Here is a 23,481-nt window from a genome sequence, read left to right on the forward strand (position 1 = left end):
TTGAACGATCCTGTTAGAATCACAGAAAACCCTGTGGCTTTTGAACGATCCTGTTGGAATCACAGAAAATCCTGTGATTTTTCAACGATCCTGTTGGAATCACAGGAAATCCTGTGGCTTTTGAACGATTCTGATGGAATCACAGGAAATCCTGTGGCTTTTGAACGATTCTGATGGAATCACAGAAAATCCTGTGGCTTTTGGACGATCCTGATGGAATCACAGGAAATCCTGTGGTTTTTCAACGATCCTGTTGGAATCACAGAAAATCCTGTGGCTTTTGAACGATTCTGATGGAATCACAGAAAATCCTGTGGCTTTTGAACGATCCTGATGGAATCACAGGAAATCCTGTGGCTTTTGAACGATCTTGTTGGAATCGCAGGAAATCCTGTGGCTTTTGAACGATCCTGTAGGAAACACAGAAAATCCTGTGGCTTTTGAACGATCCTATTGGAATCACAGAAAATCGTGTGGCTTTTGAACGATCTTGTTGGAAACACAGAAAATCCTGTGGCTTTTGAACGATCCTATTGGAATCACAGAAAATCCTGTGGCTTTTGAACGATCCTGCTGGAATCATAGAAAATCCTGTGGCTTTTGAACGATCCTGTTGGAATCACAGAAAATCCTGTGGCTTTTGAACGATCCTGTTGGAATCATAGGAAATCCTGTGGCTTTTGAACGATCCTGTTGGAAACAGAAAATCCTGTGGCTTTTGAACGATCCTGCTGGAATCACAGCAATCCCTGTGGCTTTTTGGTGATGAATGTTCATAGTATAAGAACTTGTCAGATTGTAAAAGAAGTTTTGAGGAAAAATGCATCTCTGATGATGATTCGGGGATCTCCAAGAACTTCCTGCACTGCTTGCAGGGAATCTAATCACAAGGTTCTAGAGTTCAACTAGCTTCCAATCAAAGCTGGATATGTTTATTCGATAGCAAACAGTCATGTCTATTGTTGCCTATATCCAGATGTGAAACTGCAATCACAAGAAAGACACCACCCGTGTTCTAATTCACAAACTGCATATAATTGACTAAGTGCACACTGTAGACACGGGTGTTATAGTTATCCTGGTAGGCATGTTCTATAATCTGATTGTGACTCAACCTTTGACCTTTGAATACCAAGATATTACCTTTAATTTCTTTTAAGTAATATTGTTCACCTGATGATGAGTCATGTCTCATGCAACCCACTCAGTGATGGATTGCCCATTAAGCAAGATAAGCACATGCTTAGGGCATCAACGGCCATCTATCTTTCTTTCTTCCACTTCCTTCCTAAAGACACGATGTGCTTTTACCTGTCGTTTCTCAAAGCTCATTTTGCCAGCATTCACCACTTCACATTGTCTTGGCTTAACAGCCTTCATCGTTTGTTTTACTGCTTTGTTCTCATTGTCCTGTTTTTGTTACCACTTTCCCCCTCTGCAAAAAATCCCAAATTTCATTTAATTTGCTTTGCGAGTAGGACTGTTTTAACGAAGTCGTGTGTTGTCCTTACCTTCAAAACGCGGAGTAGATAAAACTGGGGACAACTGATGAAGGGAATGTTCTTTTTGTTGCTTGTCTTGTTTCTCTGTTTGTTTGCTTCTTTCGTTGTTCGAACAAAAGTTCGTTTTCTATCTTTTTGTTTTTTATGTTCTCGTTTCTCATTTTGTCTACGTTTTTTTATGTCCTGTACCCATATATGCATGTATATATACATATATGTGTAGGTATGTACATGTATGTATGTATATATGCATATATTTATATATTATTTATACTATATATGTATACACACACACACATATATATATCGATAAAAAGTTAAAATTCTTTAAGAATTGTGGTTGTGTCGTAAGAAGCTTGCTTCCTAATCACATGGTCCCAGGTGCAATCCCACTGTGTGGCACCTTGGGCAAGTGTCTTCTACTATAGCTTCGGGGTGACCAAAGCCCTGTGAGTGGATTTGGTAGATGGAAACTGAAAGAAGCCCGTCGTATATATATTTCTGTTGAAGGCGTAGAGTCGAAACGTAAGACACTTTCTCACCTTCTCAAGCATCACACTAACACACCTGCTTGTTGTTTATACACCTGTCTTGTCTTTTGTCTTTCTGTAAATTTCAACTATATATATGTGTGTATGTATCTGGTTTGTCTCCTCCACCATCACTTGACAACCGATGCTGGTGTGTTTATGTCCCTGTAACTTAGCTGTTCAGCAGAAGTGACTGACAGAATAAGTACAAGGCTTACAAAACCCTTTAAGGCGGTGCTCCAGCATGGCCTCAGTCAAATAACAGAAACAAATAAAAGAATTGTAATTTTCGTATGAAACAAAAAAATACTAAAAACTGAAAAATTGAGGGGTAAACCCCCTCCAATTCCTAGCTGTTTTTCCTTCATCATGAGAAAATGAGAGTGATACCGAAAGTTGGCTGTAAAGACGATGGAGTTTGGTACAAGACCAGACTAAGACCCATAGATTTTGGTGCCACCATATACAGTAATCTCTCGCCATATCGCGGTTCACCTATCGCACCCTCAGTACATCGCGGATTTTTTTGGCTAATACATGTAAATTTATATCGCGGAACCCCTCAGTATATTGTGGGGGCCGGTGAGGGATTAAAAGGGGTCGAATGGTGGGGGGGGGGGGGGTCGGCGTGCGAAAGACCAGCTCACCCAGATGAACTGCTTGAAACACTTAGCCAGTGCCATGCTCATCCCTCACATTGATGTTGTTAATTTCAATAAAAGATATTCTAGCAATATGATGCGTTTTTCACATTTTCTAACCGTGAAAACAATTTCATAAAAATTGAAGTTTGATACTGTATACTCGTACACATAGTTTTAAAAGTAAAAAGTGTGTCATCTTCATAAGAATTTCTTAATTTGTCGTACATGCATTTTTTTTAGCTAACATTGTAATTGCCAGCATCAGTACCCGGTATACATTTAAGATATGGTATGGTAGGGTAGGGTATCAACCCTTTCGTTACTGTATTTCTTTTGAGCTGTTCTGTGTTTCTTTCAATTACTTTAAATATAACGAAGAATTTAGTAAAATAACTTAGTTATCATTCAGCTAGTGTTAGGAACATAATAAGGTTTGGTGGAAATGAAAACAAGACATTTGTCCTCAGAGCCAGAACCGGTTTCTGCCGGGTGGTTAATGAAAGTGTCAAGGTATTTTAAATGAGGAGGGTAGTCGATGTGGAAGGAGAATTGGCTAAAGGGGGTTGATGGTCGAAAAAGTTTGGTGATCTCTGTTCTAAGAGAAACAAACAATGGCAGTACTCAAAATCAAGTTGCAACAATCACTCATGTGTGTGTGTGCGTGTAATGTATGTGCATGTGTATGCATATATGTGTGTGTACGTGTGCATGTATGTGTATATGTTTGTCTGTGTAGTTGGTATTAGGAAGGTCAACCAGCTGTAAAAACCATGGCGAAGCAGACCGTGGAGCCTAGCACAGTTCCTAGGCTTAAACAACTCCTGTCAGACCGTCCAACCCATGCCAGCATAGAAGACGGACGTTAAATGACAACGATGATGATAATGTATTTGTATATATATGTATACACACACACACACACACACACACATTCCAAAATGTAACTACATGTGGATTGTTGGTGATTTTTTTCCTTCCGTCTTCCTTTTCTTTTGGACTTTCCTCTGTCTCCTGTTTCTGAAGAAGAGCTTTGCTCGAAGAGTAAATCCACCTTTCTTTCCTTCCCTGAGCGTCTGCTTAATACCTTGCATGTACCACGTCCTCGCGTTGTTGTTTTTTTTCTCGTGTTTTTCCTCCGTTTCTTTTTAGGGATTAACTATATATATATATATATATATATGTGTGTGTATATATATATATATATATATATATATATATATATATATATATATATATATATATATATATATATATATATATTATCCCATCGCGTTTGGCCCTACGGCTTTTTAATGTTGTTTCCACTGTCCAATTTTTTCTGTCTTGGTTTGTGTTTGCTACCTTGGAATCCTCTGTTTAGTGGGTTAATCCACTACTCAGGAAGAAACTATTCTAAGAGTGCGTCACTGCCTTATCTTCGAAACGCCTAGTTTTAAAATAGAGGCAGCTGATGAAGGAATAATTCCATAAGTGGCTTGTTTGTTTCCCTATGTGTTCGTTCTGTGTCTGTAAACAAAGTCCGTTTTGTTTTTATGTCCCCGTTCATTTTTCTAACGTCACGTCCTGTACCCGGATATGCATCTATATACACATGTAGATGTAGGTATGTACAGATATGTATGTATACATCCATATGCTCATATATCATTTGTATTATTATATCATCGAACGCACGAGTCCATTTGCAAGTCTATATATATATATATATATATATATATATATATATATATATATACACGAGTGAGCATATAAATATGAAACAAGGTGGTAAAAAGAGTACTCAAATACCATAGGTAGAGTAATATGCTTTATCAAAAGCAGCAGAAATATCTGATGGTATATATATATATATATATAACGTATAAATATATATTACATGCACACATATTTTCTACATTACCAAAAACGTTTTATTTCTCTGTGTGTGTGTGTGTGTGCGCGCGCGAGCGTTTGTACACACACACACACATGCAGAGTATAAAAGACAAGATAGTTGTATAGTTTAAGACGGGCAGTACATCTTATTCACAGGTTTGTTCGACCGTTGCAGACCTGTGGTTAAACAACATCAACGGAAAAATGCTTCCTACACTACAAACACATTCACTAGTAAACCCCCACCCACCCACCGTGACCACCACTAAACAATATCATCACTAAATATAAACAAACAGTAAATATCAATGACATATCTAACGATGTTACGCGTGTGCTTTGCGATATGAATGCATATTTGTGTGCGTGTGTGTGCGCGCGCACGTGTGTGTGTGTGTGTGAATGGCTAATAATACTATAGATATGGTAACACCCAGCTGTGTTACAGAAATACATTTTAATATCTGTTACATTACCATGGGGTGTTGTACTATATAGCAACAATTAATAATCGATACTACTAGACCTCTCTCTACCTGTCTGTCTGTGAGATAGAGAGAGGTCACACACACACACACATATATATATATATATATAAAAACAAATAGTAAATGAGTGTATGCATATATACGTACAGGTATGTGCATACCGACATCCACCTGTATGTATAGGTGCATATCTGGGTACAGGACATTGCAAACAAACGTAGACGAGAACACACGAGCCACATAGAGAACATTCTACTTCATCAGCTACCCACGTTTTAACACCGGCGTTTCGACGAGCTTATATATATATATATATATATATGTGTGTGTGTGTGTGTGTGTGTGTATGTGTATATATATATATATATATATATATGTGTGTGTGTGTGTGTATATATATATTTATATATTAGAGAGAGGGGGAGAAAAGAGAGAGGATTTGTAGAGAAGTAAACAATAAAGGCTTAGGTCATATGTTCGAATCCCAGTAGGGTCGTCTTTGCGTTTAATGGCGGTGCCCCAGCATGGCCAAAGCCTTTCAGCTGAAACAGAAAGTTATATGCACACACACACACACAAAAAGATATATATGCCACACATACATGCATACACATATATTTTCACACACACACACATATATATTATAAGTTAAATTTCTCAAACACGCCCGCACACACACGCACACCCTCTGATACATAGAAAACGACGTGAATGTCACGACTAGAAAGCTTTTGATGGTATTGTACACACGATCCAGTGTGATTTAGGTTTAATAACTTAATGACAACAGTAGCCATACAAGAACATTCGATTAATCTTAGTCCGTCTCTAATGATACCTTCTTCTTTTTCTTCGTCATTATATTAAATACACCACCACCATTAAAGGTGCGCATGTTTCTTCCTTTTATTTCCTTATCATCGTCATCATCATTATAATCGTTGTCGTCGTCATTAACATCGTCATCATTATCATGGTCGCCGTCATCATCATACTGGACAACTCTAAATGTCGTCCTCTCTGTGTCTCATCTCTTCCGTTCTTCCGACGTAACGCAACCATATCAGTTTGATATGATATTAAACCGAACTAAAGCTAACCAAATCATACTATAGTATGCAAGCTCGATCTAATCGAGGTAATCTAGGACAAAGGCGGCGTAAATTAAACTGAAACCAACAATAGTGGGTAATATGCAAAAATAGCTAAGGTATCCTCAGTGACAGAAACGAAATAATGACTGTTTAAAAATAGATCATATTTTTTTAACAAGAGATTACTATTTTTGTCTCCCGTTGCTAGTATTGCTGAAAATGTGACATGTCTAATTTAAAAAGAAAAATAAGTTCCTAATTTCGAAATAGTAACTGAAATATAATTATTCATTTGAAAAATTTCGATAGAGAAATTTATGAATGAATGTGTACGTTTACAACGACAAGGCTTACGTATTATGAAATTTGATATTTTCATTCATTTTGAAGTATTTCTTTTTCGATATTTCATTAAAATGGTTACGCAAACTATTTTAAAGCATTTACTTATTCTTTTCGACCGTTAACGATAGCTAAATTACTTTTGTACATTCCTCATTGTTGATATTCTCATTTTAATTAATTGAACTTTCGTCACTGATTACTTACTAATTATACTCGTGTTTGTCTAGGCGGGTTTCATGAAAAATCAATCTGGAGTTCCGAAAGTTGTCTTTTTAAGATATAAAAATTCATTAAAAAAAATATTCACCATTTTCAAAATAATAAATTATCTTTAAAATTTTTTTTTATATATATAGATTTATAAATTCTCTTAAAACTTTTTTGTTTATTTAATGTCTTATAGCGGTGAGGGCTGTCCATAAAATATAGGTACGGTTTCTTTGATTTCTGGAAAATCGTGTAAAGTTTCTGTAACGGAGTAGGTTTGAGGAACCACAACTATACACCACTTACCAATGTTTCTCTTAGACGAAGGCCAGAGCTTGTGAAAGCTGGAACGAGTAAACACTGCCATGTTCCACAAAAATTAAACTGATTTTAAACTTTGATAATTTTGGCGAAGAATTATTAGGACGCAAAATCGTTAATCGTTAGTCATCTAATTTATAGAAAGGTGGTGAGGAATCACAGAAATTTTCTGGTAATCTTTGGAGTATTGGAAGGCAACAAAATGCCAAACGATTACACGGTAAACCGGTCCTCAGTTTTAGACCCTAACGATTCAATGTTATCTATGAACATTGTATAAAGGACATGGATTTTCATCAAAAATGTATATTACGTCATGCTTTGAACTTGAGACAATTTCTTTTCATCTTACAAAAGTTTATTAGGCTTCGTTTTCGAAACCATTAGGTACAGAAGATTTTTATACGAAATAAAAACTGCGTTTTATTGTGTAATTGTTCGGCTGTTTGTTTCCTGTCTCTTTTGACGAGTAGAAAAAACTACTTCTATCTTTACAATTCTTATTTGTTCACAATAAAGTTGGAGAAACTTTAAAAAGTTTAAAACCATCTTAATGATTTTAAAACATGGCTATTTCCACCTTTGCAATCCATACAGGCCCCGTACAACGGCATGCACGGCCATAAACCTTGTAACTGTAGTTCTGAAACTAATGCTAGACTCTCATCATTTCCCATCAAATATTAGGGGAATTTTATGCTAGGATCCCCATTAATATAATTCTTCTGTCTTCGCTATGGTGTTGAACAAGCTTAAAATGTTTAAAACCATTTTGATTTCATCAAACATGATTGTTTGTTCAGCCACCCTTTCAATCTCATAGGTCACTGCTTCTATGAGACAGTTTCCAGTTTTTTAAACTTGTTCCTCATCGTGACCAAGAAAGACAACAGTCATGGATGCAAAATCTATATTTCTTATTAGTAAGCAGAAGAATCGTTACAGCATCGGAAAAACTGCTTTACAACATTACTTTCGTCTCTTTACGTTATGAGTTCAAATCTCACAGAGATCAACTTTGCCTTTCATCATTCTGAATTCGATAAAATAAAGTACCACTCCAATATGGAATATCGGCTTCCTTCTTCCCTCAAATTTTCTGGGTAAATGCTTTGCATTGTTTCTTTTCCGGGTTCTTTTATGTTATGAGATTAAATCCTGTCGGTGTCAACTTTGCTTTTCATTTTTTCGAGGCCGATAAAATAAAGGAAGGAGTTTTGGGAATAGTTATCAGTACTTAACGGGGAAGGAAAAGAACACGGAAATTGCAAATGGCGGGCGAAAAGTAAAAAAACAATTGAAAATGTGTAGACACAGGAGTAGTGAAGAAAAAAAAAATCGAGAAAAGAAATTCTCTTATTTGTTTCAGTCATTTGACTGCAGCCATGCTGGAGCATCGCCTTTAGTAGAACAAATCGCCCCCAGGACTTATTCGTTGTAAGCCTAGTACTCATTCTATCGGTCTCTTTTGCCGAACCGCTAATTTACGGGGACGTAAACACATCAACATCGGTTGTCAAGCGATGGTGGGTGGACAAACATATATATATATATATATATATATATATATATATATATATATATATATATATGTATGTATGTATATGTATGTATGTGTATTTTTTCCATGTTCACAAATAGCACGGAAAAATAAATAAATTGTTACCAGGGTAACAAAAATTCACACAAGTAACAAGGATGTAACAGCCTACTTATAAAGGTAGAGATTCCATGTTTTGGGGAAACGATTTTGTATAACATAGATAAATAAATAAATGGAGTTAAACGCAAGTGTTATTCAGATCTTTATACTTCCGACGTATGTTCCGAAACATATGTCGGAACTATAAAGATTTGAATAACACCTGCGTTTAACTCCATCTATCTATCAATCTATCTATCTGTCTGTCTATGCTGGGCACTGCCTTCAAGAATTTTAGTCGAACGAATCAACCCCAGTACTTATTTCTTAAGCCTGGTACTCATCCTATCGGTGTCTTTTGCCGAACCACTAAGTTATGGGTACGTAATCTCACCAACACCGGTTGTCAAGCAGTGGTGATGGACAAACACACGCACACACACACACACACACACACACACACACACACACACACAGGATGGGATTTTTTCAGTTTCCCTCAACCAAATCCACTTACAAGTCTTTGGTCGGTCTGAGGCTATAGTAGAAGGTACCTCGCAGTGGGACTGAACCCAGAACCATGTGGTTGAGAAGCAAACTTCTTACCACACAGACACGCCTGCATCTTTCTCTCCCCCTCTGTTTCGGGGTTGGGGATAGTCGATCTCATCGATCCCACTGTTCAACTGGTACTTATTTTATCGACCCCAAGAGGATAAAAAGTAAAATCAACCTCGAGAGAATTTGAACTCAGAACGTAAAGCCAGACGACGAAATGCCACGCAGCATTTTGCCCGACGTGCTAACAATTCTCCCAGCTCACCGCCTGATGGGGATATAATATTAGTTTGAAAACACCTGATTATAATGTGGCAGATGGCAAAATCCTCAGATTCACCATTCTTGACAAACATTTCAACATTAAAAGCACAGTATGCACTGGTCCGTTCCAAAATGATAGCAGCAACCGAAATTGGTAAAGCATTAGCTACACGAACTAGCCATTTCCACCTGCCTAACTTCACTAGCTCCGTAACAATAACCACAAAATATAGATAGTTTTTCTGCTGCACTCTGTACCATAGACTATAGACTATACCAACTGGGGTCAAGCTGTGGCTCGCGAGCTGTAGGCAGTTCTAGAAATTTCTATTGGTTGTTTCCAATATATTATATTATCAATAGTGCCAAAGTGTGGCACACGAGCCGCATGCAGCACTTGAAGTTATTACGGGTGACTCCCAGGAAAATGTAGGGTTTGCTTAAAACAAGATTCTCTAGAGATGTGGAAAGAAGTCCGTTTAAAATGACTTGTTAATGTACACTGTTGCTTATATCCTCCCTGATAAGATTGATGCATTATTCCGCATTATTCATCCTCTCGGATTAATTTTAATGCATCTATCGAAACATATGTCGGTGATATGGTGATATAAATGGTTTAAATGACGACTTGGGCGTTTGTCTCCATTTTCTATTATTCTTACCGGAGTAAGCACATAAATGTGCAACAAGGTGGAAAAAAGAGTACTCCAATACCAGAGGTAGAGTAATATGCTTTATTTAAAAGCAGCAGAAATATAACAAAAAACTGTTACTCGGAGTTTCACGTTCCCGTTCATCGGACAGTTTTTTTTTCTAACAAAACTGTCCGATGAACGGGAACGTGAAACTCCGGGCCACATTTTCCATTAATGTTTTACGTAGTGTTTTTGGTACCGAAAGACTTTCAAACTTCGTATACTTATCTATTTTGTGTTATAGAACAGAAAAATATTTTTGTATTCGAATTTATTTCATGTAAAAAATTGTCTTATTTCGATAATTTCAACCAATCACTGACAAGTATTCAGTTGTTTACATTTACTCCTTTGGCTGATTAAGCCATAGCTTCGTTTTATTTGCTTTTTTCATTTTCTTTTTTTTTCTTCGTTTTATTTGCTTTTTTCTTTTTAAATTTGCTGTTTTACCCTAACCCTAACCCTAATCCTATCACCGATAGAATTGTTTCAGAATCGTTTGTTTATGTAGTCGGCACTTAATGTATATCGGCTGAATGGACGTCAGTGATTGGTTGAAATTACAGAAATACGACAACTTTAACATGGAATAACTTAGGGATTTCTTTTTTTTTAAAGAAGACTAAGAGAAAAAGATGTTTTATATGACACATTCTATCAGTGTTCCAAGTTTCAAAGTGTTTCGTTAATGAAAAATGTGGCCCCCGTTTTAAAAAAGATCCCAGTTTTTTGTTATATTTCTGCTGCTTTTAAATAAAGTATATATATCGTTTGTAAAAAACGTAAATCCGAAAGAAGAAGCACACTCTAAGATGTAGAGCAGTATATATTAAAGCTAGATAAGGTTGGTGTATGGGATTACCTTAGGTTTCCCGTCCATGAAAGGTTTAGCATTATAGGGCATCGTCAGATCCCAAAAATCTGTTGGCGCATGACCTCTTAAAAATATGGCTATGGGGTTACCTTGGGTCGGCGTTTCTTCAGACCTTAAGTGCATAGCGTACCATAACCGGATCGAACGTTACCCAGGTTAACCGCATAGACCGGCCAAAGCCATCTTTATCTAATTATTCTACTGCTCTCTTTCGGATTCATAATTTACTGACGACTTCGCGTGATCACATGACCGACCAGACTGTCAGATTTTGTCACACATCGCTGGCCACAACGTGCGATCGTATTGTTTCAGCCTTCACATGACGCAACTCGCTGGCTAGGCGAGTAGGCCAACATTCCAACCTGATCGAAAGCAACGCGAAATGAAGTGTTTTGCTCAAGAACACAACGCGCCGCCCAGTCAGCGAATCGAACCTACGATCAAGCGATAGTGAGTGCGGCAGCCTAACCACTAGGCCAAGTTCTTTCAAACACACACGAGTGTGTATGTATACACACACACACACACAAATATATATATATATATATATTTACACACACAGACACACATATATATATATATAAACACTGCACAGACACACACAAATATATGCACAACGAGCTTCCGTCTACCAAATCCGTGCACAAGGTTTTGTTTAGTCAGTCCAGAGCTATAAAAGAAAACACTTCCTCAAGGTGTCTTGCAGTGGGATTGAACGTGAGACCTCGTGTCTGAGAAGCAAACTTTTTACCACATAGCCACGCCTGTAGCTCTGAACGTTCTCTTATTTATAAATAAGAAAAAAAAAAACTAAACAAAAATCCACAAATATTGTTGCTGAGCTTTTGAACGTAAGAAAAATCAAATGTAAGTAGTTCTTATTCACTACCTCGCAAAATAATAAAAAGAAAGCAAGGCCATGCCTGCTGTTGAACAATTTATATAACGAAGCATAGCATAGCGTACCATAACCGAACTGAACCGAACCGAACCGGACCGAACCGACAATTAAAACCGGAAGTTCCCATGATGCTAGTGTCCAGAGCTGAGGAGATGCGCAGTGTATCGCAGGAAATAGCATAAGTTACACTTGAAGCTAAATACACAGAGTGTGGAGGAGGCAGGAGGAGATGAGCTCCAAAATACCTCGCAAAGGTAACAAGCACGATAATAATAATATTCGTAAAGTGAGAGAGAGAGAGAGAGAAGGAGACAGTTGTGTGAGAAAGAAACGGAAAGAAAAAATATATATATAGAAATGGATTCATTCATAACGAAGAATGTGATGATGATGATGATGGTGGTGATGGCGACTGGAGACGGTGGGGACAAAAACAAATGACCATCACTACACATCTCTACCCCCCCCCCAACAAATGTACGAGTGAATGAGGAAAGAAAGGGGAAAAAATAATAGCTTTAGGTTGCTTAGAGAATCTCTAATTATTATTATCATTATTATTAATGTTATTCCTTTATCTTTGTTCTGTCTCTCTTTCTCCCCCCCCCCCCCTTTTCATTGTAATCTCCCCCCCTCTCCGACTTTTTTTTCTTAAAACATTTGTGATTTTCTACGTTTGAAATGTTAATTCTTTAACCGTCTCTTAGTACACACGTCTATATATGCATGTATACACGAATATACTTGTGCATGTATATGTACACACATTCATGTGTGTGAATATATATGTACACGTGTGTATATATATATATATATATATACATATATAATAAATATATATATATGTGTGTGTGTGTGTGAAGCTTTCTCACCTTACAGTAATTCGTACCTCATTGAAGAAATAACGGTGGAAAACGAAAACAGGAATATCTGTTTCTGAAAATAAAAACAAACGAACAATTAAAGGAAAGTAAAATAAAAAATAAAAAAAACCCAGCCATTTCTCGGATTAGTTTTGAGGTTGTTCTCGTTGTTAAAATTAAAATAGCAGCCAATTTTCCCTCAGATTACATACAACAGTCTTAAACTAAGGAAACCGTCTTAAAATGGAATGGTTATCCAATTGACTATGTTGGATTTTGGGGTACAGTGTCTAGACCAAAGAGACCCCCACCCTAAATACAGGGTAACAAAAGAAAAAGAAAAAAAAAGCGACGGGATGGTCGTAGATGGAATGTGTTTAAATCCTAAAAGATCTCTAATCAGGGGCTGACCTGGAAAGTCCTGCATATACACGAATAGTTAATAATAAACTAGAGATTAAACCCTTTTTTTACCCAAGCAATTTCACGTCCCTCGGTTAGTACGGGTGTTGTTTTCCCATTTTAGTCCATCTCGTTAGCAACGGAAGAAACCTTAAATTAAAATTCAAATGAATTAGAAGATAAACCGTTGTAAAGTGATCTAAGAAAGAAACGGATTTATAAAAGAAAATATCTTTTCTTTCTTACTGAAGAAAGAATTATAACAGTATAAAATGTCTATTTTAAAATTATATATATTGTTATGGTGTTAATAAAGTAACTGTAACGTCTATTTTTTCGTACATTGTGAGGCTCTATCTACATTTATAAAACACGCGTTTATATATATGTGTATATATATTGTATTAAATAAATGTAAAATTTGTGTTTGTGTCTTCATGTATGGTTATACTTATGTATATGTGTGCACACATATATATATATATATATATATATATATATAGATAGATATGCACACTGATACATATGCATGTATTTATGTATAGTATATGTGTGTGTGTGTGTGTGTGTGTGTATATATATATATATATATATATATATATACATATATATGTGTGTTTGTGCGAGTACACACATAACATTTAACATCCATTTTCCATACTGGCATGGGTTGTGTGTGTATATATATATATATATATATATATATATATATATATATACACACACACACAAAGTATCTGTATATATTATGTGTGTATGTATATTGTGTGTATATATATATATATAGTATGTATATTGTGTGTATATATATATATATATATATAGTATGTATATTGTGTGTGTATATATATATATAGTATGTATATTGTGTGTGTGTATATATATATATATATTGTATGTGTATATATATATAAATATGTATATTGTGTATATATATAAATATTATGTATATTGTGTATATATATATAAATATTATGTATATTGTGTATATATATATAAATATTATGTATATTGTGTATATATATATAAATATTATGTATATTGTGTATATATATATAAATATTATGTATATTGTGTATATATATATAAATATTATGTATATTGTGTATATATATAAATAGTATGAATATTGTGGATATATATATAAATATGTATAATGTGCATATATATAAATAGTATGCATATTGTGTGTATATATATATAGTATGTATATTGTGTGTGTATATATATTGTATGTGTATATATATATGTGTATGTGTATAGTATGTATATTGTGTATGTGTATATATATAGTATGTATATTGTGTATGTGTATATATATAGTATGCATATTGTGTATGTGTATATATATAGTATGTATATTGTGTGTATGTGTATATATATAGTATGTATATTGTGTGTATGTGTATATATATAGTATGTATATTGTGTGTATGTGTATATATATAGTATGTATATTGTGTGTATGTGTATATATATAGTATGTATATTGTGTGTATGTGTATATATATAGTATGTATATTGTGTGTATGTGTATATATATAGTATGTATATTGTGTGTGTGTATATATATATATATATATATATATATATATATATATATATATATATAGTATATCTATTGTATGTGTATACACACACATACACATACCCAGTGATGTATGCTATTAATTCACACTGACTGTTGACATTACCCCTCTCAAATTCAAATTTTAAATATTCCTAATAATCATTTTATTGGTCACCTATTTTCATTATTGCTGAAAGGACGCTTTATAACTGGATTACCAGCATTATACACACACACATCCATTCGTATACATTGTACATTTTATACACACACATATATATATATATAGTATATCAGTTGTGGTGGCCATCATCCTTTTCTTTTCTGTATGTGTGTAGGTACTGATTCGTAATGTTACAGCTATTGAACACCTTGAGGCAAACTAGGAACCTCTACAAGACCATTACTTTTGTTGTTACTGCCACTAATATCCTTATCCTTGCTGTTGTGTTCTTTCAATTAGCCCTGGCACTCCAGGCGAGGAAAAAACGGACGAAGGCTAAAGCAAGATTTAAAGAAGAAAAGAAACGCTCGTGAGTGTTCCACTTTCTTTCTCTCTTTCCTTCTTCTCTCATTCTTTCATTTCTTGTCTTTTCCGATTCCCCCCATTTCTTGTATCTCTGTCTTTTTTTATTTCTTTTCTTTTTCTGTACCGAAATATGTTTGTTGTTTGTTTTTTTTCTATGCTTGGAAAATATTTAAAACAGTTTGATTTGCATTTTCTGTGTCTATCCTTGTCTTTTTTTGTGTTGCTGTTTTGAGGGGTAACGGTTTCAAACCGTATCTGTATATCTATGTTGGTTATCCCGAAGTTACATATGAAACGGCGTGTCACCGTGAGGAGTGGGGCCAGCATCTGTCTCCTCTTGTACTTCGGATGGTGACAGTGGCGGCTCATTTCTTGTTTATCTGTCTTAAAAGTTAGGGGCCATATTTCACACACAGACACTACTTTACTATCCAGGGTAGACGCTCACATTCATTAGATAGGGGCGGTTATACTGTACCGAGGAGTAAAAATAGCTTGATTGGATTGGCACGGTTGGAACTGTTTTGATCATTGGGCTTGATAGTGAGGAGTCGACTTGAGGATTAAAGCTGACAAAATGTAAACCGGTCTGTCTTGTATTTGAAATGTCGGTGAATCTGCCTCTCTTTCAAACCAAAAAAAAGAAAACTGAATTTTGTAGATACACCACAACTGAAGAAAAAAAGAGCGGGACAGTCATTACTGGAACGCCGTGGATAATAAGTGGGATTATCTGCTCAATCGATAATAGACCTGTGGCTAAATAGTGGAAACATGTCGAACCAAGCCTCTACACGCTCGATCGGCCCAGCCCGCTAAAAAAAAAAAAAAGAAATAAAAAGCCAGATTTCAAATCAAATATTGAATAGTGTCTTTTTTTTTTTAAATGAATTGAAAATGTGTTTTGGATTATCTAATCCAAGATAATATATCTGAATAAAATGATGGGCTGGTCACTGATGGGACGCCTTTGATCATTGCATTGCTCGTTGTGTTGACCCTGGGCTAAACGTCAACACGTGAATCACCTCTATTCGTCATCATCATCTGACTGACTATACATACATGTGTGAATATGTATGTATGTGTATATATATATATATATATGAGAGAGAGAGAGCGAGGTGAACACTCGGTTAATGTATTTCGTTGAAGCTAACCCCCCCCCCCCCACTCGACTTCAGAAACTACCTAATTTGTCAATTCCCCTCTTCCATCTTCGCACCCGGTTGATATTAATTATGAATGAATATATAAGCAAAGCATTTTATATACTTAGTCTCTCGTAAACATCATCATCATTATCATTGACATCACCTTTACTATCATTGCTTCAACACTTCTATTTGGTGATGCATTGCTTAGCGACTATAATTCTAATAACGGTATGTAGTAAGTAATACACACGTGTGTACATATAATATACAACGTAGATGTATCTATGTGTCCATGTCTGTCCGATTGAAAACTTCAGTGGTTTAGTTCAATCGTTTTATATTAAGTTCTCTTTTCGTATTTTTTTCCCCTAATAAACTTCTGTAGAATATTACTTAGAGAAGGACTCGAGAAAATATATAAAGCGTAAATAAAATTAGATAGGACTAAGTGTAGATCGTCCTGTCTACAATCAAATGAATATGATTTTCTGCTTAATATAAAACACATACACACAACCATATATATATATATATATATATATATATATATACAATTTTTATGAATATACTTTTACTTCAGTTAGCTTACAACTGTCCATGTGTTATAAATAACGGTTTTTTGTCTTTCTGGTTACACGAAACTCAAGATCTTCGAGTTAATTTACATGTAAATAATTGGAACCGCGAATGAAATCCATGAGGTACCACCTATCCAGTAGTTTACTCCCTGTTATGTTTACATATCCATATTTCCCAGTTTATATATTCTTTTGTTGTAAACTAGGTTTTCACCATTTACACATTTTCAGGACTTTTGCTTTCGACTGTTCCTCTGTTCGTCCTCAATAAAACCTGAAGCTAATTAATTTAATTTTTTTTTATAATATCTTATCGTCTGCCCGTCACCTAAGATAGAAACCATGTGTACTTTTCACATATTTATTACTGTTAAAAAGAAAGCATTATTATAATTTGTTCGTTTGTATTAATTAACATAACTGAAAATGAGGTTTCCAGCCTTCACCTGATTATATATATATATATATATATATATATATATATAGATATGCAGGGCAGGGAATCATCAATTAGTAATAAAATTAATAATTAACGATTCTGCCGGGTAGCTCAGTATGAAAAAAACCTTTTTCGGTAAAATTTATAATCATAAATATATAGGGATTGACAGTAACCTGCTTCTCCAACATACTGAGAATTCAGAAATAGCAGTCAAAGAACTACTGATTTCAAAACTACAATTTATTACTCCAGATTGATAGCGATATTTTTAAAATATCGCTATTTTTAAAATATCGCTATCAATCTGGAGTAATAATTTGTAGTTTTGAAATCAGTAGTTCTTTGACTGCTATTTCTGAATTCTCAGTATGTTGGAGAAGCAGGTTACTGTCAATCCCTATATATTTATGATTATATATATATATATATATATATATATAAAACTTGGAAGAGGATGCGTGGCGTTCAATCATATAATATAAATTATATATGCACATATACATACGTACATGTACATACATCTATACGTATACACACACACACACACACACACACACACACACATACATGCATGCACACATATACGCCCACATATATACATGCATTCGCATATTAGCTATCTATATACACATACGTATATACATCATGTGTATGACTTAGAAAGAGTTTCTGAAGATTGGTGTGTTGAAGTGAAGTTCTATCTACTTTTTTTAAAAATATTATAGGCTTCTTGTCATTGGGCTACACCTTTTGCCGAACCACTACTATTTCTATCTGTGTTTTTGCTACTGTTTAGCTGGGCAGGGAGGGACAGTGGCCGCATCTCTTTCATTTTATTTTCAAAGCCTCCTTGACTGGGAGGGAGGGAAGTAGGAAGTTATTCTCAAATCTGAAACCAATCGCCCTCTCCCACAATCCCGAATGCTTGAAAGAATAAGTTAAACGTTCCAATTAACGAGTAGTTAATTACTTTTTGAATGACGAAATGTTTAAATTAGTTTGCTCTCCCAAAGCGTGTATATCATCATCTACCGTTCACTCTCCTGGAGCTGATAAAACTCCAGGAGCCGTATCACTCTGATTTGGCGGCCCTTCCTACCACCAACCACTCCAGGAGTGTAATGAGTGCTTTTACGTGTCACCGTACAGGTGTCATTTACATGGCACCGGCAACGAATACGATGCACGGGTGCTATATATATATATATGGTTGATTTCTTAAGAATTTAGAAACTTCGAGTGAACGTAAAATAATTATTTTTCTATCCGATGGGTTTTTTAATACAATGATTTACAAGCTATTGTTTATAGCTTTATCTGCTTCGAGTTTTACCGTTCCCAAAAAAGACATTAATGTTTTTGTGTTTAATTATAACACAGACTTTCAAATATTATTGAAAAAGTGTTCAATGCATATATGTTGAGTATAAAATGTATTTCCACCGCCAAAAAAAAAAAAAGGCATGGCCATTAATCTCGAAATGAATTAATAATCGTCGTTTTAACTTCCACTTTACTGTGCTGGCATTGTTCAGACGGAATTTATTGTGATTTTCTGCGGCTGGATACCCTTCCACGCCTGTCTCTAAGCAAGATAATATTTTTTATAACCCGGACATGTTTTTACGGAAGATTAGAAACGAGTGGCACCGCTTGTACAATGGAGATGCTCGTTTACAACTATTGCACGATATATATATATGTATATACGAACCAGCTTGACTTTATGGTAATTGTGATGCAATGATAATGATTAGCTTTATGTGTTTTATTTTCATTTGTCTTGCTAAACGAGTTAGTGTGGAAGTTGGAGGTTGTCGAACCTCGAAATAAAAATGTGACAGAAGGGAAGTGGATGTAAGTAGAAAGATGAGGTTTTCTGTCAGTCATGCTTGACCGAAGTTGCACGGAAAAAAACTGAGTGAGTGAAGGAAGAAATTAAAGCGAGAATGGGTCGGAGTTACTCCTTGAGTGGTTGGTATCACTCAGAGAGCAGAAGCTGTAAATTAGGATTCATATAGGATAACGAGTTATCTCCCTTCATACATACACACACACACACACACACACATATATATTATATGAGGCAGTGTGCTCTTTAGAAATTCACTTCCTAACCACGTGGTTTCGGGTTCAGCCCCACTGTGTGGAGTCTTAGTCGAGTGTTTTGTACTAAATGGATTGTGAATGGATTTCGTAAACAGAAGCCTGCTGTGTGGTTTGTGTGCGCGCGTCTCCTTGCTTTGACATTGCGCGATATTTTGTGAACGAGCGTCGTCGTCATACAAGAGCTATCCTTCGTTTGTACCCGTCTGTTCAGATATGTCCACCCGTAGGGGGAGATATCAACTTTCTACTTCCGTGTGGAAGTAGGTGCGGTTTGATGACAAGAAGGGCCTCTGGTCTTAGGAAAAAAAAAAAAATCTACTTTAGTGAATTCCGCCTGACCCATGCAAGCATGGGAACTTGGACGTTAAAACGATGAAGCTAATCGCACTTTATACTCAAGCATCATACGATCTGCTTTTCATATTGAGAGAGGTAGTAATAGCTACCCGAGCTTCTCCCCCCCCCTCTTCTTCTTACTCTGGTTACTATGGTTTTGAAGCACACCTATCTACTGCTAATTAGGTCATCTAGGTAACAGACGCTATCAACTACTTTTAGGGAGCTTACAGAGCATTTGAGAGAATTTATTTCATGGGTGTTCCCTTTACTGCTAGCTTGTTGGTGTGTGTTTCTGTTGCACATAAAGTCTTGCTTTTCTTAGCCTGCCCCTCTCATCCCTCTACACTTCATATGACCACTCCGGGTACCTGTTCAACCCATGGCATCTCTATACAATGGCTTCCATGGTTCTCACAAGTCCTTCATCAATACATTTTGTTTAACGAACCATTTATATATTATATAAAAACAACACTGAAGGGCATGGTGCCTTATGACAGGCCTTCTCCAGGTCAACAGATGCTGTTTATTGTAGGTCACTCTTAGCTAAGAACTTCTGCAGGTGTCTAACTTCCACCAATCACTTGTACCATAAGCTTCTTGCGATGCTTTTCTGACGTAGTCCATCACTGGTTAAATTCGCACACGTAAAACTATTGCTGTGGGTGCACCGGTTCTTCAGGTGAGTTACAACTCGTTTGAAGACTGTGCATTGACAGGCGAAATTCGGCAGCGAGACTGTGTTTGTGTGTCCCCTCCGCGTGGCTCCTGTGCCCGTGGCACGTAAAAAGCACCCACTACACTCGGAGTGGTTGGCATTAGGAAGAGCATCCAGCTGTAGAAACCTTGCCAGATCAGATTGGGGCGTGGCGCAGCCTACTGGCTTGTCAGTCACCAGCCAAACCGTCCAACCCATGCCAGCATGAGAAATGGACGTTAAACGATGATATGTGTATATATGTATATGTGTGTGTGTGTGTGTGTGTGTGTATGTGTATGTATATATATATACATATATATATATATATATATAGTGTGTGCATAATCCCAGATATGGTATTAATCTTCAGTCAACACCCCAAAAAAAAAGAATATATATATATATATATATATATATATATATATATATATATATATATACACACACACGTCGCATACATTACTACTCCACATGATACACCATTCATTATTCGCCCTAGCGAGATATTACAGAAGAAATCTTTGTAAAATTATATAAAGTATCTGGTGACTGCGACCCGTAGGTGGATTGAATAGACAGAAAGAATCGACCTCTGAAAGACAATATTTATTTATTGTTTTCTCTCCGGTTTCTCTCTATTACAAGATATGTACATCGGGTGACCTAAGAGTCTGAATAAACTGAGCAAACGAAAGGGATAATTACTCTGTCCCCTATTGATTACCCTGTCTTCTTACCTAGGCTTAAAAACTCGTGTGTGTGTATGTAATATGTGTGTGTGTGTGTGTTTTACAAGAGTCTTAATGTGAAACCGTGTGTTGAAATAGATATTGTTACACGAATATAACTATGTACTTATGAGTGTGTGTATGGATGTATATATATATATATATATATATACACACACATACATACGTACGTACATACGTGTGTGTTTGTCCCCCATGTGTGTTGTAATGAGCTTTTCTGTGCTGCTGCAATTTGTTCAGTTGACTCATCATCAGTTTGTGATGACGCCGGTTGCGAAACATTTGTTACAAAAACAAAGAGAAAAAAAACAAAAACAACCCAAAATTATAAGCAATCGGTTTTTGAATGATTTTTGAAACTCGTAATGCCTTAAAACAAACAGTTGGTTAATCTCTGCTTTTGGATAGACTCTGTGTGTGTGTATATATATATATATATATATATATATATATATATATATATATACACACACGCATATTCCCGCAGGCATGTTTGTATGTGTGTACAAACTCATACACAATAGGTTTATTACAAAATTTAGGAGATGGAAATATTTGGAATGTTTGTCTGTCTGTAATTTATATATAAACGTGTGGCGTGTATATATATATATATATATATATATATATATATGTATATATGTATATATATATATGTGTTCATACACGCACCCTGTCACCTAATTTTCCCGGTTAAAATCATGGAAGTTGATGGTTGTGTTTAGACAGATGATAGACCTGAAAGACGAGCGAGGGCGTAACGAAGTTGTTTAAAAGTAAGGGATGGATGGGTGACTTGGTTAGTTTGTAAGCAAGGGAGCCACTAGTTTTTCTAATTGATGTAATATCGTTTCTTTTTCGTTTTCTCCAATTTCCATCGTTGATGATAGGTTGCATTTTGGCTCGCCCTGTTTTGGTTTTTATGAAATGTCGAAGAGGGGGGAAAGAGAGAGGGAACAGTTACAGAATAACAGATTATAGAGTTACACACACACACATATATATATATATATATATATATATATATATATATATAGTAAGAGAGAGAGAGACAGACAGGTATAGAGAGGCACAGATGTAGTGTGAGAGAGAGAAATACGTACATAGTGAGAAACTATATATATATATATATATATATATATATATAGGGTGAAATACATAGTGATAGAAAGTGAAAGAGAGCTTTAATAAAAGACGTTTGTATATATAGTGTTTTTTTTTAATGACTTTTTGCTAAATTAAATCTGGTTATATATATATATATTTATTTCTTTTTCTTCTACCGGAAACGCGCCTCAGGCTTTCGTAATTTGAAATACAAATATATATAATCTAGAATATAGAGGAGCCTATGTTAGTCGGCTTGCTGGAAGTTCATTTTTTTATCAATGGATCATGGACACAGGGTAAATAAATCCCGCCGATTATTTTTTTTGTGTGTGTGTGTGAATGTGTTTGTGTGTGTGTGTAATATTTTTCGCCGTTAAATTCCCCTTCAGTGTGTCGACTAAGTGTTCCACATGTTTTCTCTCCTCTTGAAAGCAAGAGATTCATGGATTGTGTAGAGCAAGCCTACATCTTATTTCTGTAATCTGTCTGTCTATCTATCCATCTATCTGTCTGTCTGTCTGTCTATTTGTCTATCTATCTGTCTGTCTATCTATTTGTCTATCTGTCTGTCTATCTATTTGTATATCTATCTGTCTGTCTATCTATTTGTATATCTATCTGTCTGTCTATCTATTTGTCTATCTATCTGTCTGTCTATCTATTTGTCTATCTATCTGTCTGTCTATCTATTTGTCTATCTATCTGTCTATCTATCTATTTGTCTATCTATCTGTCTGTCTATCTATTTGTCTATCTATCTATTTGTCTATCTATCTGTCTGTCTATCTATTTGTCTATCTATCTGTCTGTCTATCTATTTGTCTATCTATCTGTCTGTCTATCTATTTGTCTATCTGTCTATCTGTCTGTCTGTCTATTTATCTATCTGTCTATTTATCTATCTGTCTATTTATCTATCTGTCTATCTATCTATTTGTCTATCTATCTATTTGTCTATCTATCTATTTGTCTATCTATCTATTTGTC

General features: G+C 35.5%; 1 protein-coding gene across 11 annotated transcripts in view; it reads left to right on the plus strand.

Moving 5' to 3' along the window:
* LOC106873685 (SRSF protein kinase 1) overlaps positions 1–23,481 on the plus strand; it is a 269,109-nt gene that overhangs the window by 99,334 nt on the left and 146,294 nt on the right. For 4 of the 11 annotated variants that reach the window (XM_089360396.1, XM_052971937.2, XM_089360401.1 and 1 more), the window contains exons 1-2: positions 12,132–12,200; positions 15,245–15,314. In XM_089360396.1, coding sequence (XP_089216522.1) covers positions 12,176–12,200; positions 15,245–15,314 — 95 coding nt within the window. In that variant the 5' untranslated portion in view covers positions 12,132–12,175. Of the gene's footprint in view, positions 1–12,131; positions 12,201–15,244; positions 15,315–22,547; positions 22,791–23,481 lie in introns of those variants that run through there. The other 7 variants (XM_089360399.1, XM_089360393.1, XM_052971936.2 and 4 more) reach the window with 4 other exon arrangements.

The sequence above is a fragment of the Octopus bimaculoides genome, chromosome 11 (assembly GCF_046866305.1).
Source record: "Octopus bimaculoides isolate indiv1 chromosome 11, ASM4686630v1, whole genome shotgun sequence".
NCBI classification, from domain to species: domain Eukaryota; kingdom Metazoa; phylum Mollusca; class Cephalopoda; order Octopoda; family Octopodidae; genus Octopus; species Octopus bimaculoides.